General features: G+C 39.1%; 1 protein-coding gene across 2 annotated transcripts in view; it reads right to left on the bottom strand.

Moving 5' to 3' along the window:
• ANK3 (ankyrin 3) overlaps window positions 1-15,531 on the bottom strand; it is a gene marked incomplete at both ends in the record, with an annotated part of 206,550 nt that overhangs the window by 16,662 nt on the left and 174,357 nt on the right. For both annotated transcript variants that reach the window (XM_080621696.1, XM_080621697.1), the window contains 5 exons: window positions 284-371; window positions 3,271-3,414; window positions 4,380-4,511; window positions 5,360-5,434; window positions 6,071-13,765. In XM_080621696.1, the coding sequence (XP_080477822.1) occupies window positions 284-371; window positions 3,271-3,414; window positions 4,380-4,511; window positions 5,360-5,434; window positions 6,071-13,765 (8,134 nt within the window). The remainder of the gene's footprint in view (window positions 1-283; window positions 372-3,270; window positions 3,415-4,379; window positions 4,512-5,359; window positions 5,435-6,070; window positions 13,766-15,531) is intronic.

The raw sequence follows: 15,531 nt of genomic DNA, 5'->3' as shown, positions 1-15,531 counted from the left end.
GTTTCAGCCATTTTTAGTAATATTATCCACTAAACATAATATAAACTACTGCTGAAATACCTATATGAAGAATGAAATCTGATAAATACACATTTTTAAAGACAAATATGTCAAAGGCCAAATACAGTCAAATATTACTTTTTCTTTTATATACATACATATGTAAGTATATATACATATTCTCATAGAATAGTGGAATAGCAGCCCCAGCACTGCTCTTGGAGGTAAAAGCAGCATGTCAAAGCTTGCTTGCACACACACATGCCTATACAAAGGTGCTCACCTATCATCCAAGCGATCTAGCAGGCTTCCCACTATTCTCCGTCCCAAGGTCGGTGGCTCAGTGACACTTGACGAGTCAGACTGCCAACCTGTAATTGAAGACATTTCGAGTTCTGCTTGTTGAACACCTTTAAGAATTGACCACACTTTTTCTTCCGTCATCTCCTCAGACTCAGCTCCTTCTTCCAGGTGAATGTCCTCAAACAGAGATTTAAGCTTTTCTTCTGTCATCTCCTCATCAGTACCAGACTTTTCTCTCTCAGGCTGTTCAGTCCTTACTCCTGTTTTACTAGTCTCTTCACTCTGCCTTTGTTTAGCATCTTTTGATATCCCGCCATAGCTACCAAGATACCGTGGAAAATCCTTAAGGTCCACTTCCTCCAACTGGCTCTCGCCTATGGCAATATCTTTAGATGTTCCTTCTCTAGGCACTGAGAAGTCAAGTTTGCTGTCATCCAGTGAAGTGTCTTCTTCAGTCACCACTGGCGGTGCTGCTGCTGTACCATCTACGTGTGCCTGGGAGGTCACTAACACATCACTCAGTCTACTGGGAGTTCTAAGGGGTGACTCTAGGCTAGAGGTGTCGCTAAAGAAATCGTCCTGATGGAAAGGGGTGGGTGGCACGAAGCGCAACCCAGTGGGAGTTTCCAGTTCCACTTGAATGGTGGGGTAACCTAAGGAAGACAGCACATTTGGACTGACTGGGATGAAGCATGGAGCAACTAATAAGCAAATGTCAAATGATTCATGAGTTACATAAACTATGAAACGTATGGGGAGATGCAGGTGTATAAGAACAAATGCAGTTCTGACAGATTACTTTCTCCTAGACAGATGAAAGAAAAATGCGTACTGCCAGTGACTACTGCCAGTGACTAGTATAGCGAAGCCAGTACTTCTGACTATTTTGTAAATAGTCTGTAAAGATTTCAGCAATTGTTTTTGCAGCCATTTAACCATTTTCAAGTTATAGTAGATTGTCTTATGAACATGCAATAAAGCAAATGTGAACAAGGGTGGTTGTCCATTTATATCCAATACAATCTCTTGCAGCTGTATTGTGTAAATCTTTCATTCCTATTTTTTTGGGAGTTTTTTTTTTCTTAATTTGGAAGTTTAATAAGCAGATTTCAGAGACACAAGTAGATCATAACATATGACACCCCCTTTTTTGTCTGGGTGGGTATTATTTCTAAAACAGGTCCACAATTTAATATACTTCTATATAAAAACACACAATACCAGCAATACAATATTACTAATATATATCTCCAATTTAACCATAGAGCCACAAGAATGGAACAGTTAAAGAATGAGGAACAGAAATGGATCCTGATGAGGATGGTAAAGAATAGTAGATCTAAATATACAGCAGGATAAAAACATAAAAAAAGGAAGTTGACAAAGGGATAAGAGAACAGAAACACAACAAGGGACAGCTATATGAATATTTCAGGTACAGTAAAGTTATACACGTGAGAGGACTGTGATGAGTAAGGAGATCTTGGTGATCTTGGAGAGTGAGGTGATCTTGGTGACATGGGTACAATCAGATACACTGATCAAATAAAGAGAGAAAAGAAAAATTGATGAAAAGATGAGAAAACCATAAAAACATATTAAATTGAATATACACATTAAAATGACAACAAAATCTGAAATTCGCTTTCCAGCAAATAAGAACTTGGCTAACCTACGAACTGAAAAAAATACATGCCATGGGGTTAACTTGGAATTGTGCTGCCTGCAAAGGGAGGTGCATTAAAGGTTTTGGTATTTCATTTCCTGAATCAGCTGAGAGAAAGGCAAAGGTGGTCTGGTCTTGGTGAGGAAAGGAAGCTTGAGGAAGGTTCAGAGAAGAGGAGAGACAGAAAGCAACTGCAGAGAAGCGGGTTTTTTTCCATAGAAACACTGAAGCTACTATTAAAGGCGCAAGCAACATTTCAAGAGCAACTTTCTTAAAATGTCAACAGAAAATTATTTCTGTCATGCAATGATTCAGTGACCAGCTGCTCAATAATGGACATAAAATCCTACTAGAAAGCAGAGACCAATACATACTTGAACAAATTACAAAAACAAAAGGAAATGCTACTTACGAAGGAAAGCAAGCTATTAAGGAGCTATTTATAATACATGTGACAAAAAATCAAAGTAAAGAATGTAGCAACCCAGTGCCTGTTAACTAACATTTAAAAGAAGAAAAAAACAATATTTAGCATTTTCAACATAGTGATAAATAATATGTATTATTTACGACAGTTTTGTTTTACAAGCAGAACTTTATCCTTTTAATTTGGCTCAAAATTAACCTGCACAATTCTGTTTCAGTTGGTACAGCTTCCATGTGAAAATTACACAATTTTTCTCATTAGTAGACTGAAAATCATACCCTCTCATGCACTCAGAAAACATTTTCTTAATTTCTACTGCCACTGTAGAAACGTAGAAAATCCTAAAGAAATTGATGTTCACTTCTCTCAAAGGGATTTGGTAGTAAACTGCACATTCATTTACTCTATGCGATCCCAAGCACTTCCCCCCCCCCCCCACCTTGATTTGTCTTTTTCTTTTTCTTTGAAGAATTCTTTCTGTCACTTATCTAGACAGAAAGCCACATAATAAATATTGCCAGTAACTTGGAAAGCATGCAATACCAAGTACTTAAAAAATACACATGGGCATACATCAAAGCACAACTATTGCGGGTGAAAAACATTCAGGTCCTTTCTTGTCAACTGACACTGAGGCTTGTGGGAACAAGCTTACTCAGGCATATGTTTGTGGAATCCTGGGCTTTTTCTTTGAGATATTAATGTGCAACCTACGCACTGTACCATGAGCCTGCTTTATGACAGGAAAACCCCTTCAGATTGAATCAAATTACTTCTATAGAACTTACTATCTTTTTTTAAAGTCTAGTCTATACAATGTTATTATATTATTGGACATGTCACTGAACTAAATATGACCATGGAATTCAATTACCATCAATAGGATCGTGAAAAACATTATTTTCATCTGCAAAACTTCTGGTGCCTGAAATATTTCCATAATCAAATATTGGTCCTTCCAACAGGGTCACGATATCTATTCGATTAATTTTTGTCAATACAGAAGTTAAGGCATCGGCTGAAAAACAAACAAGATACATCAGAAAAATCTTCAGCTTTGCAAACTGGGTAATTGCTTTTCTCAGTTACATTCACATTGCATTAATTATAAATTGCTGCCATGTTTCTGTCCCAGTACCTTTGGTTCTAACAAACGCCATCATTTACCTAAGCTGTCATTCTGCTGTCTACTTGTTCAAGATATACGCCTATTAAAGTCTTCCCTTCCCCCAAGGATAATTATATTGCAACACAAAAGGCACAAACAGCAAGGTCATAGAGTTCTTAAAGAACATATTTATTTACTACTGAACCAAAATATCCTTCTACTGGAGCATAAAAGGAGTATAAAAATCCTTTTACCATTCTTTCTGAGGAACAGCGGAATAGGTAGCGATGTAGGTAATAATACAAATAAGGCTATTCATTCAGTACATCATGATATTTCATTTACAGTAATCTTGTTGTGAGAGGACAGCAATACTATAAATTATTTTTATGGTGAAAGAAATCAAAGTAGACTCAAATACTATGTAGGTGTGTGTGGATTAGAGAACAGTAACAAACACCAATGACCTAACACAAAAATCAAAACCTCTCCTTCAATTTGAGCAATTCAAGTGAAATGCATGACAAATCCAGCAGAATTAGTGCAGAATCAGCATCTCCATCACTCCTTACAGAAGGAGGTTTGGTAATTTCTTATAACCTGCAATACTGCAAGAGTGACTACCTAACTTTTTCAGGCAGCCTATTTCCATATTTCATGTTCCTTGCTATTGCAAAGTTTTCCCTAATATTTTTTTTCTTTACTGGAGTTTTAAGTTCACTACTTGTCCCATCAATTATGGATGTGCAGAACAGATTACTTCCTTCTGCACATATACTGAATAAATATGACATTTCTGACTTCTGGTAAAATATCAGACAACAGATGAAATAGGCTAAAACTTATAAACAACAAAAATAACTACTTGAACTTACTTGTAGCATTTTTCCCATCTCTGGTAACCCATTTTTTTAATAACATGAAGCTTTGAGCAATAAGAGAATTTGGGTTTTCTACTCGGATTTGGTTTATTTCATCCACAGAAAAATTCAGTTCTCTTGCCAGTTCTATAAAGACAAAAACCAAACAAAAAAAAAAAAAAAGGCAGGAAAGAAAAGAAGACAACAACAAAACCACCAAACAGTCATCCTGTCAGGCTTAAAAACACTGTCTTTCTTGGATCACACAGATGTCAACAAAACTACCTGACACAAGTTTTACAGATAACAATGAACACGACATTATATACTCATACTTTAATTTCCCAAGACAGGTATAATTTCTGATTTCAATTGTCTCTGTGAGCTATTACCGTATTTACACTCAGTAAGCCACTTAAGCATAGTGAAAAAAACCTCTATGGAGACTACCTCATTACCGCTAATTTAAAAAATCTGGTCTTGCTGGTGACTGTTAACTCCTTTGTGGGCTCACTGTGCAGCTCAGCACTGGTACTGTCATCACCTATGCTCAGGGACAGCTGGCTGCTGCAGCCCTAGGTCCATAAAGGCCAGCTCTGCCCATCAATATATAGAAGTACTTTGGGCATAGAATTGGGCAGCTTCATGTGTAGCACTGACTTGCTGATGCACTGCTGGGCTCCCTGCCACCTCCAGGGCTTTGGGGAAACTGCTGTCCAGATCCAGCCCTGAGCTCAGGTAGATAGATCCTCTCAAACGCTTTGGGTGAACGTCTTGAAGCAAGAGCCATTTTGAGTTTCTGTTCGGTTTATTGCAAGACCATGGAATACTTTCCTATTCGGCATCTTTGCTCAGCAACATGTTGCATGTTTTGGGAGGCTGGGCTCACCGTGAATTCAGAAGAGCCTGATGTGGCCTTGCTGAGGCTTTTGGTTAAAGACTACTTGAAAATGTAATAGTGAAGACTGATTTCAATATTAAAGCAGAAAGCTTACCTGTCCAGCTAAGTCCTAGGTGATCGGCTACAATTGCCATCCTTATATCTGTCCGTTCACATGGACTCTGTGGACCTGTGATTTACAATTTCTCGATTAAAAAGGTTTTGTGCAGAAAACCACAATCCTGGACAATAGTTTATTATAAATAATAGCTTTAATTTGACTAAGTTGCTGGTGCTTATATCGTTTACTAGAATGGTTGTGTGTCCTAATAACCTACAAAGCAAATTTTTTTTTACAGCTTTTAGATTTTCACCTGTGTAAAGCCGAATGTCAAACTACATGATGTCGTGTGATGAAGTCAAACATGCTGACAGTCTAGCTGTTAGACTATACACAAGTTATTCAATTACGGTGAAAACCACCGAGAGCAGGTTATATCCATTTTCTCTACTTTGACAGAATAAATTTGCTGTCACAAAAGAAATCTTTCAATTTCTGAGTTACATAAATTTTTTGAGTTACATGAATGTTTTGCATGCTTCACTAGCTTTCTACAGTACAGGATTTGTTTGAAGGAAAAAAGAAGAGTATAAGACAGCACATACAGATGACAATGACAGAATGAACACTACAGTTAAGTCACTCCACAGGCAATCACAACAGTTCATGCACTAGGATCAACAAGTTGAAAGTTTTACAAACTAGGCTTGATCTCCACGAGGTGAGCCATGAGAGCTCCAGAAACCTGACTGCCTTCATTCTCACCAGTCCTCTTACTCCTCCTCCTCTCACTGTCGGCCTTTTCAATCTTTGATTTTATAGATGCTGCCTCTGTTCTCATGTCTCTAGCAGACTTCGATGTAATGGAAGGCTGGTAAACTTGAGTAGCTTCTGATAAGGATGTGTTCCTTGATGTACTGTCTTCTTCATCATCAGAGACCTCTGACTGCATCTTTTTCTCTTCATCAGATAGACGATCCACAAGCTTTAATGTCTCACCACTAATTCCCTTAAAATATTCAATAGAATGTTTACATACCTCCCTAAGCTGATTTTTTTTTACTTTAACTGTTGTCATGGTGACGGAGGTAGATCTTACCTTTACTGGTAATTTAGAAGGAAGTTGTTTTGGCTTTTCTTTCTCTACCTGCTCTTGTTTTGGCAGGGCTGGAGTTCTTCTAGCTAGATTACTCCTATGTGTATTTTTTACAGGAATCCTAGACCTTGCTTCTAGACAGGGAGAAGAATTATTTTGTTTTGCTTTGTCAGGCTTACTAGCCCCTCTCACTTTACTCCCTGTATTGCTTTGGAGATTATTTTGTGCAAAGACTTCTTTTACTGAGCTGGCCTTAACAGGAAGCTTTGATTTTCCTCTAGCCCCTATCAACTCTGTTGACTTCTGCTGCTCTCCATGTGGTTTTTGCTTATCTCTGACTCTGTGTCCTTGTGTTGTCCCTGTACCTTTTCCTGAAGAGCTTTTCGCTTGATTAGCTTTCTGGAGGGAACATTTCGGTTCCAAATGTTCTTTTAGCACTACATTTTGGGTAATATCATCTGTAGGGACAGCAGATGAATCCAAATTGTTGTTGTTATTAAAATTATCTTTTGGAAAATCAGTGTTTTCTGTTTGCCTACAGCTTGTCTGGCTAGAAGCTGAACTTGCAATCACTGCTACATTTTCATTTTCTAATCCCTGACCACTTGGCATCACAGCTTCTATCTTATCTGTCACTTCGCCAGGGCCATCTTTCTTCAGAGTCATGGTGGAAGCAGAAATTCCCATTTTAATTGGTGTGCGCAATTTGGGATCGACTTTAGAAGCGTTTACTGCTGCCGATGATTTTTCCAGTGAGTTACTACCGAGTGTTTGTTCCATGCAATCTCCACTGGCCTGGATGATGGGCTTATGTTCAACTGCTGTTGTTTCTACTGGTCTCTCTAGGTTTTTTTCTACAGTGTTGTCCCCTGCCTGTGGCTGTGTGATGGCAGTGACTGTATTTTTATCCCCTTCCCCCTTGTCCCCTGACTTCCCTTCAGAAGTATGCTCACCAATCTGAAAAAATTGGAGTCTTTCTTCAACAAAATCCCTCTTGCTCATGTCAATTGCACCACTGCGAGTCATCTCAAACATCTTCCCTTCATGAAATGGGAAGGGGTTGGGCTCGCTAGTTGGCGTACTTTCATCTGTTGGAGTTCTGGCTGGAGTTGTATCAGGTGTTGTTGCTTGAGATCTGTCTTCCACTGCCAGACCAAATGGTTTAGCCTCATCATCCCTTGATTTAGTCTCAAATACTTCATCGTCACCTCGGTTACTGGACCATGGATCAAAATCTAGACTCTTGGTGGCCACTGTTTTGAAAGGTGTTGCAAATTCTTCGTCTACTTTGTAGCTGAAATATGTATCAGGAAATACAGTCCTGTCAGGGTGTCTGCCTTCCAAAGTGAAAAACTGTGCCCCTGACTTCTGATCGATCTTATCCCCGGCTTTTTCAGAAGCCGGACCCTTCAAAGGTGCCTTGTCTTCTTCAGGGCCTACCTTGCCTTCCTCCTCAATGACTTCAAGCTTACTCTGGCTAAAGCAGCGATCAGTTTGTTTTAGAATGCCTTCTGTAGTCCATACATCCTTTTTGGTTTCAACTGCCGGACCTGCAAGTTTAGAATCACTCTCAGTTAAACCATCATCTTCATCTTGCAAATCATAACCATCAAGAGAGTCAATCTCTGTTGCATCAGTATCATGGGAGAATTCTGCAGTGGTTGCTATGGAACACTCTGTGACAGACTGGTCATTGTTACTCCCATTTTGTACTACATCATTCTGGGGTGAATCAAGCCCAACGTCAAGCTCATTAGTTTTCCCAGAAGTGGGATGTCCTAAATCTTTCTGTTTCTCAATCTTTTCAGGGGCTCTGGGTTTTGAGGTTTCTTTCTGGTCATCTTCCAGTTCTCTCAGTTTGAATGTATACTTTTTAAGTGGAACAGGTTGATAGAGAGATTCATCATCACTGGAGTCACTGACATCTGCTCCTAGTGGCACAGGAGATGGTGGCTGTACTCTTATGACAGGTTCAGCTAGTTGACATTTGTCATGTTCATCTTGCAAGTTCACTTCTGTCATCTCCATTTCACTTTCAGTGGAATAATGAGGCTTCTTTTCTGAATCGCATTGATCTGCATCCAGTGGTGGAGGAGGAGGGAATTCAATGTAAGCAACTCTGTTACATTTTGGTCTTTTGTTAGAGTCCTTATTTATATGAGTAAGTAATGCTTTGTCAATCTGTGGTTCCTCAACCTCTGCCTGTTTTACAGATGTTGACTTAGCATCTGCTTCCTCCTCTGACTCCTCAGACACCTCAGGTATAGGACTGGGCTTGCCTGGGATATAAGCTATTAGTGAGTCAGGTGTTTTAGATGTAAACTCGTAACTCACTTCCTCTGAACTTGGTGTTTCTGGTGTTAAAGGGCTTTTACCAGAACTATCTATAAAGGACACTTGTTCTAGTGTGTCATCTTCTGGACTACCTTGTGGAGAAGGAGGTTGTTTTTGCTGCCTAGCTGTGTAAAATGTCCCCCTTGTCTCTTGTACTGTCTTACTCTCCTGACTGACAATTTTTTTAATATTTCCTTGTTGCACCTCTTTCTCATATTGCTTTCCTACTTGAACAAAACTGACATAAACAGGTAAAGTCTTAATTTCTTTTACTCCCTCAGTGCTCACTAGTGGTGCAACTTTATCCAAGTAATCACTGGCAGCAGGGTCAACTAACTCACTCGAAGGAAATTCCTTTCCTGGACTACATTCTAAAGAATCTGGTGATTTGCTAGGGGATGTCTCTGTTTCCTCAACAGGAGGACTTAGACCTATTGAGCTCTGCTGCTTGGTAACTTTTCTGATTTCTGAATGCTTTATTTTTTCATCTTCCACATAATCAATCTGCCTCTCAACTTTTTCCTTAATCATAGCTGATTGGGATACTTTAGCTGAAAGTTCATATAGACCATCAAGCATGGTTCTCTTCTCCTCAACAATTCTGACTGGAATATGGGACACAGCAATTTCTTCTTTCCTCTGGGATATTTTATCAGCCACTTCACCATTACGTTCCCCCTCCCTGACAACAAATTCTCTGTATAAAACCCTTTTTGAGGGAGATTTTACAGTCAGTTCCTTCACTTCTTCTGAATGAATTCCATTTGTTGCTAGTTTGTGCTCTGTCACAGTGACAAATTCACTTTTTTGGTCAGTTTTAGCTTCAGCATGATCAACATGGTTTTCTTTTACTGTATCTGGAACCAGCACATGTGAAAGTTTTTCCTTTTGTGTTTTATGATTAGAAGTTCCAGGACTTTCCCACGTCCTATAGATTTTTTTGTCCCAGTGTCCCTTCGTTGTTGAGTCTGAGCCATATGCCAGCTCTCTTGCCTGTGGTTCTGGAAAGTATTCTGGAACGCCTTTACTCATTTCAGTTCTTTGTTTTTGTGTGTCTGAAGTATGGAAGTCTTCGATAGCTTTCCCTTTACCTGGAACAAAGTCTTCTTGTATTTTCACCTCTCTCTGTAAAGCTGTGCTTCCATCAATGACCTCTACTTGCTTTGCGTGTTTCTCTCTGGAATAAAACTGATACACCGGTAACTTACTTTCTTGCAATTTCTTTACTGGAATTTTGGACTGACCATCCAGCTTTTTCTCTTCTTGAGGTACGTCCTTACTCCTTGGACTTATACTTTGCTCAAATTTAAGCCTAATTGAACTGAGCTTTGATTGCTTCAGCTGAAATCCAGTCTGTGGAACCTCAGGTACTCCAGCTTGCTGAGCACTTCCTTTGTGTTCCATAGTTTGTTTAGAGTCCTCTGCAGGTTGCACAAATATCTTTTTTTCAGGGCTGCTTGGCAAACTGGATGCTCTTCTTTCATCCACCTTGGGAAAGCACTTCCCATCATGTGCATACTGCTTCACTTTACTCCATTCGTCAACAGACGATGGTAATTCAGAAAGCAGAACTTTCTCAGGGCTGCTGCTGGCAGAGCTCTGGCTAGAATGTATTTCTTTGCCGTTTTTTTTATGCTGTTTTTTCTCTGGAGACTGTAGCTCATCATTCAACTTCTCTGTTTTATCCCGAAAAAACTGCGATACTTCAGTCAGTTTTTCTTCTGCCTCTTTAACAGTCCTGTCCACCCTGTCTTCATATATCAACTTTTCTCTACCTCTGTCTAATCTGTCCTCAGTAAAGCGCATCCACATCGCATGTTTTGGACTACTAACATCTCCAGTGTAGTGTAATACTGTCACTTTATCATAATGATCATCTTTAGATATTTTACCTACACCATTTTCAGATACATCTTTATAGATTTTGGAGATAATCTCTTTTTTGGGGGCGGTAGCTACTTTTTCTCTGCATCGTTTATCAGGCCCCTGTAACTCTGCACTAAGGGGTAGAGCATGGTCAGTAACTGACTCCTCAGTATCAGAATGTGACACATCTAGCTTTTCTGAAAGAAGCATTTTCTCAGCAAACCTGTAAGACTCCCCTCTTAGTTCTGACAACTCATCATCATGGTATTCTATTGAGTGCTGACTCAAAAGCTTCAGTGTTTTGTAAGAGTCATCAGACATGAGTTGAGCAGAACTAGGGCGACTGTCTTCTTCCTGGGACACGGGAGTGTTAACTCTAGAGGATTCCAGATAAGAAGGAAGTGACTCTTCAGCCGTGAGCTCCTCTTCTTCTTGCTGACCTTGTTCGTCTGAACAAGGAAAAGCATCATGTTTTTCCAACTCTTTTAAGTTAATATCTCCCCGAGGTAAGTCTTTCTGATACACATACATTTCTTTTTCTGGATGCTTTTTGGTTTCTCTAATAATGACTTCAGTAGGTTCAGCCTGATTACCTTGTTCAATATGGACCTCTATTATTCGCTCCAGTTTGGGTTTCATTTTGCTGTCCTTCTCTGCATGTTGTGGTGAAGCTTCAGCAGACTTGCTAACCTCAGATGTTACTGATGATTTATGTTCGAACAGACCTGCCAGTTCTTTGGAAGGGTCACGTCCAGACTGAAAGGCTTTCATTATGTCATGAACAGACATTGTTTCCTCAATTCTTTCAGATGTGCTTTCAGTGCATGGAGTTTTATGATAAACCATCCTAGTTGTTGTAGTGATATGAGTTTCTTCTTTTACTCGAACACCTTTGCTAAGGACACACTTATGGTCATCATCTTCACTGCTGCTGGCTTTCATTTGAAAAGCTTTAACCTTCTCTTTAATAGATCCAGCAGGTTTTTGCTCCAGCTCTGTAAATGTAGGGGTAGGTTTAGATGCTGGTTGCTCCTCTGCTTTCTGCTCTGGAACTTCTTCCGATGATGGTTCATAGCTGCGGATAACATGAACTACTTCAGTTCTTGTTTCTGTAATGACAGGAGGGATGGGTACATCATGGAAGAGTGGTTTTGGCCCTGTGCTTTCAGCACTTTGTGGGGCAGAAGGTGTCTTTTCACTCCTTGTTTCAAAGCCACTGTCAGATAAGGGACTTTTATCTTGATCGTGTTGAGAAAAGTCATCTGGAGACTCTAAAATAGTATCTGTTCCAAAAAAGGAATCTGCAATTTTACATAACTCCTTTTCTGATGTCGAAGGCCTCATGGAGGCTGGAGGCATTTTAAGTTTATGTTCCTGCAAAGCAATAGCTGGTTTTAAAATGCGTTTTTGTCTCTCTTCACCTTCTTTTTTCCCCTCTTCAAACTTGTACTTTATGTTTGTTAATGAACTGCTACCGATATCATTTGCTAAGTAATCAATAACTTTTGACAAGCTATAATCCTTTTCCGACATGGTTTTAGTTTTAATTTGGACCTTCTCTGGAACAGGTATAGGAGGGCTTGTCAAAGCTCGCTGTCTCGCTTCATCAATCTCCTCTGTACTGAACTCTACCCAGTCATCCTCAGACAGGTGTCCTTGATCACTTTTGGATACTTTAGCAGACCCTTTACTTTCTAAACACACATCTTTTTTCAGTATCTCACTAACTTTTACTAAGTCCTCTTTTACTTTCTCAACAATTTTAAAGGGCTCTTCATCATCAATTCTACCCTCTTTTGGTATCTCAGGTTGGAACGGTTTCTCCTCTGTGACATCTGTCTGCAATATTGCAGTCATTCTTATTAGATCCTCTTTCATTTCGGCAACATCTTTCAATATCTCCTGACTGGAGGATAAGGAGGATGGTGTGGACAATTTGAGAGCAGAGGGTGCTAAAAACAAGGATGATTTTATCGGAGATGAAGTTCGATTAAAGGGAGGCTGTGTGCGTGCCTCTGTAGTCAATGTTTTAATAGGTGACAGTAACGCAGCAGCTGATTTTGTAAGTGAAGACGACTCTGGGAGCTTCTTTAATGCTGGTTCAGACAAAACATTGACTACAGAATATACTGGTACTGTTATTGTTGATGAAGTTACTGATGAGGTAGTTGCAGATAGTGATCCAAGGGCTGTGTACAAAGCACCTGCCGGAGGAGTTCTCATTGACTGGAAAGCTGATGGTGCTGAAGACACGTATGACCTGAGTGGAGAAAATGGCATTGTTGCAGCTGTTGAAAACACTTTCTCAGCTGTGTCAGCAACTGCATTAGCAGCACAACTTGCAGAATGTGCAGCTGCAGTGATCTTGTCTTGAAAAACAGCTGCAGTTTTGGATCCATTGATTAAGTTGGCAGAAGATGGGTATTTCAGAGGTGACACAGATCCATTAAGCAACGGTACATCTGTGTGCCCAGCTACATGTTTTGGTGGTGACGAAAGAGACGAGGCAATCATGACTTTAGAAGAAGAAACAGCATCAACTGCTGACTTAGCAGGTGACACCACTGACTTTAGAGGGGATGATAAAAGTGAAGATGCTGATGTGATGACCGATTTAAGTGGCAAACTTGAAGAGTACATGTTAATGTTGGATTTGGGGGATGCTGGAGGCGTCATGGTTATGGATGATCTCTCCAAGAGAGATCCTGCTGTAGTCACTGGAGACGTCCGAGAGGGGAATGTGGTAGTGGATGCCAGCCCTTTTAGACTAGCAGCTTCTGTGACTGCAGGAGCTCTGACGAAAGAGCCTGAAGTAACCTGTATATTGTATGGAGACTGCGATACCACAGTTTTTATTGGTGAAGAGATTGTCCGAAACGATCTAATTGGAGATGCTACATCACTAACAGATTTAACTGAAGATGTGGTAGAAGCTCCTAATGTGGATTTGATTGGAGAAGTAGAAGAAACAGACCATATTGATTTTAGTGGGGAAGCTGTAGGAGTGTTAGAGGAAGAACTTGATAAGGAAGTGAAGCCTGATTTAGTTTGCCCAGGCACTGTAATTGGAGCTGTTGTCCATGACTGATATGGCCGTGTTGAAAAGAATGGCTTGTATGAGTAAGTAGCAGGTAGGGATCTTGTTGCTCCTGCACTCCGTTCAACTGTTTCTTAAATTGTTAAATTAAAATCAAAACATAAAAATCAACAAAAATGATTGAAAAACAGAGAGACCAGAGAAGAAAATTGGTCAGTAAACGTTGTAATATTACAAAAAGCAAGTACAATTGTTTGCATGAGTTAGGATGAAGGAGGCAAAAGAAGATTTAAAAAATGAAAGAAATAAATAGGAATGAGCCATATACTGATGACTGGTCCAAACCAAAAAACAAAGTGAAATGAAAGACAGCACGTAGCAACTAAATCTGCAAACAATGAAGAACAGAAAACACAAAGAAGGAATCCATAAGGTAAAAATAAAACCACATCAAAATTTCTTCTCTTAATTCCTATTGACTTTCTGATTTGTTACTTCTGAAATATTCATATATCAGTTCTATTTTGCCTGTTTTGGTATGTTTCTGCTTTGCACAGCTATGAGAATTATCCTTTTAATAATTTTTGTTGTTGTTGTTCTAGTCAGATATTGAACCTATACAAAATATAAACTTGAGTAAAAAGGACATTATGTAGCTAAAATCTTTTTTTTCTTAAGCCACTCAGAACTATTTCATGCAGAACCCAAAATTCCTTTAAGTGACAGGCAACTGATGTGCAAACTGTGAAGCAATTGGAATAAATTCAAATCTGTATCTCCCATGCACAATTCGGATATGCTTCACACTCACAAAGCCAATAAGAGCAAGAGCTTTTCTGAGTCGATATCTTAAAAAAAATAATAAAAAGAAAGAAAAGGAACTTTTGCATTACTTTCTCATGCGATATTCCTTTTGTTTGGTAAAAACTAAAGTAAAACTTTATATGAAATGATTTTAAGAAGCATGTCATACATAAAATATGGAAAATATGATACATGATAAACGTGAGCAAGCAAAGCAACTGAATCAGTTTGTATTCATGCACAATATATCATGTCAAAACGAGCACACAGATTAATATCTGGTTTTTGCTGTATTAAGCACAAATATGTAAACCTTACAAAATTATTTCACAAGAGGCCATTAAAAGAAGAGTACACTTTTTCTACAAGATGTAGTGTCTTGGTACCTTTTGAGGAGATTTCTTGTATCAGCTCAAAGACAGACCTGTTCAACTTTACATTTCTCAAAAGGTAACATTAGAAAAGCAGTCAACGAACAATATATTACGCAAAAACTTCCTGTCAAGAACAAACCTGTTAACTGTTATCAACCCCCAGAACACTCGGCTTATTCATAGGCATTTTGAAGAAAATCATAATCAACCACATTTTGCATCACAGGAGGTAGTTATGCCAGAACACAGTATTTCTGGGAATTCCATTGCAGTATATATATCCTCTGATACAGCAATAACATTCAGAGAGTTGACACTGAAGTAACTTAGAGGGCTTTTTTAAAAAAAGCTGTAGAAATGGAGCTAAAATAGCCAAACTTATTCAATATACCTTTCTCTGAAGTTATGCTACTAATTTGTCAAACCTGCTTGACCTGTCTTATAGACAGACAGTATCTTACAGTGAAAGAAGCCTAACAAGGCTAATACTAAACTTAAAGAACTAGCACTCTTACAGAATTGTGAATATTCAGTATACCACAGGTCCATATCCTACAAGGAGAAATGTGCTAGTCCTATAGAAGCCAATCAAAGCCCAGAAGGCAATGTGGATGGCTGGAGGTGTTGCAGTATGAGAACATTTAGGTTGACGAGAGCTTGAATACTAGGCCTGACTGGCACAGCCTATGTCAAGAAACATCCATTTTCCCTTGAA

Source organism: Psittacula echo (genome assembly GCF_963264785.1).
Source record: "Psittacula echo genome assembly, chromosome: 6".
Classification (NCBI taxonomy): Eukaryota; Metazoa; Chordata; class Aves; order Psittaciformes; family Psittacidae; genus Psittacula; species Psittacula echo.
Note: the sequence above shows the minus strand (reverse complement) of the source record. Positions and strands in the feature narration are given on the sequence as shown.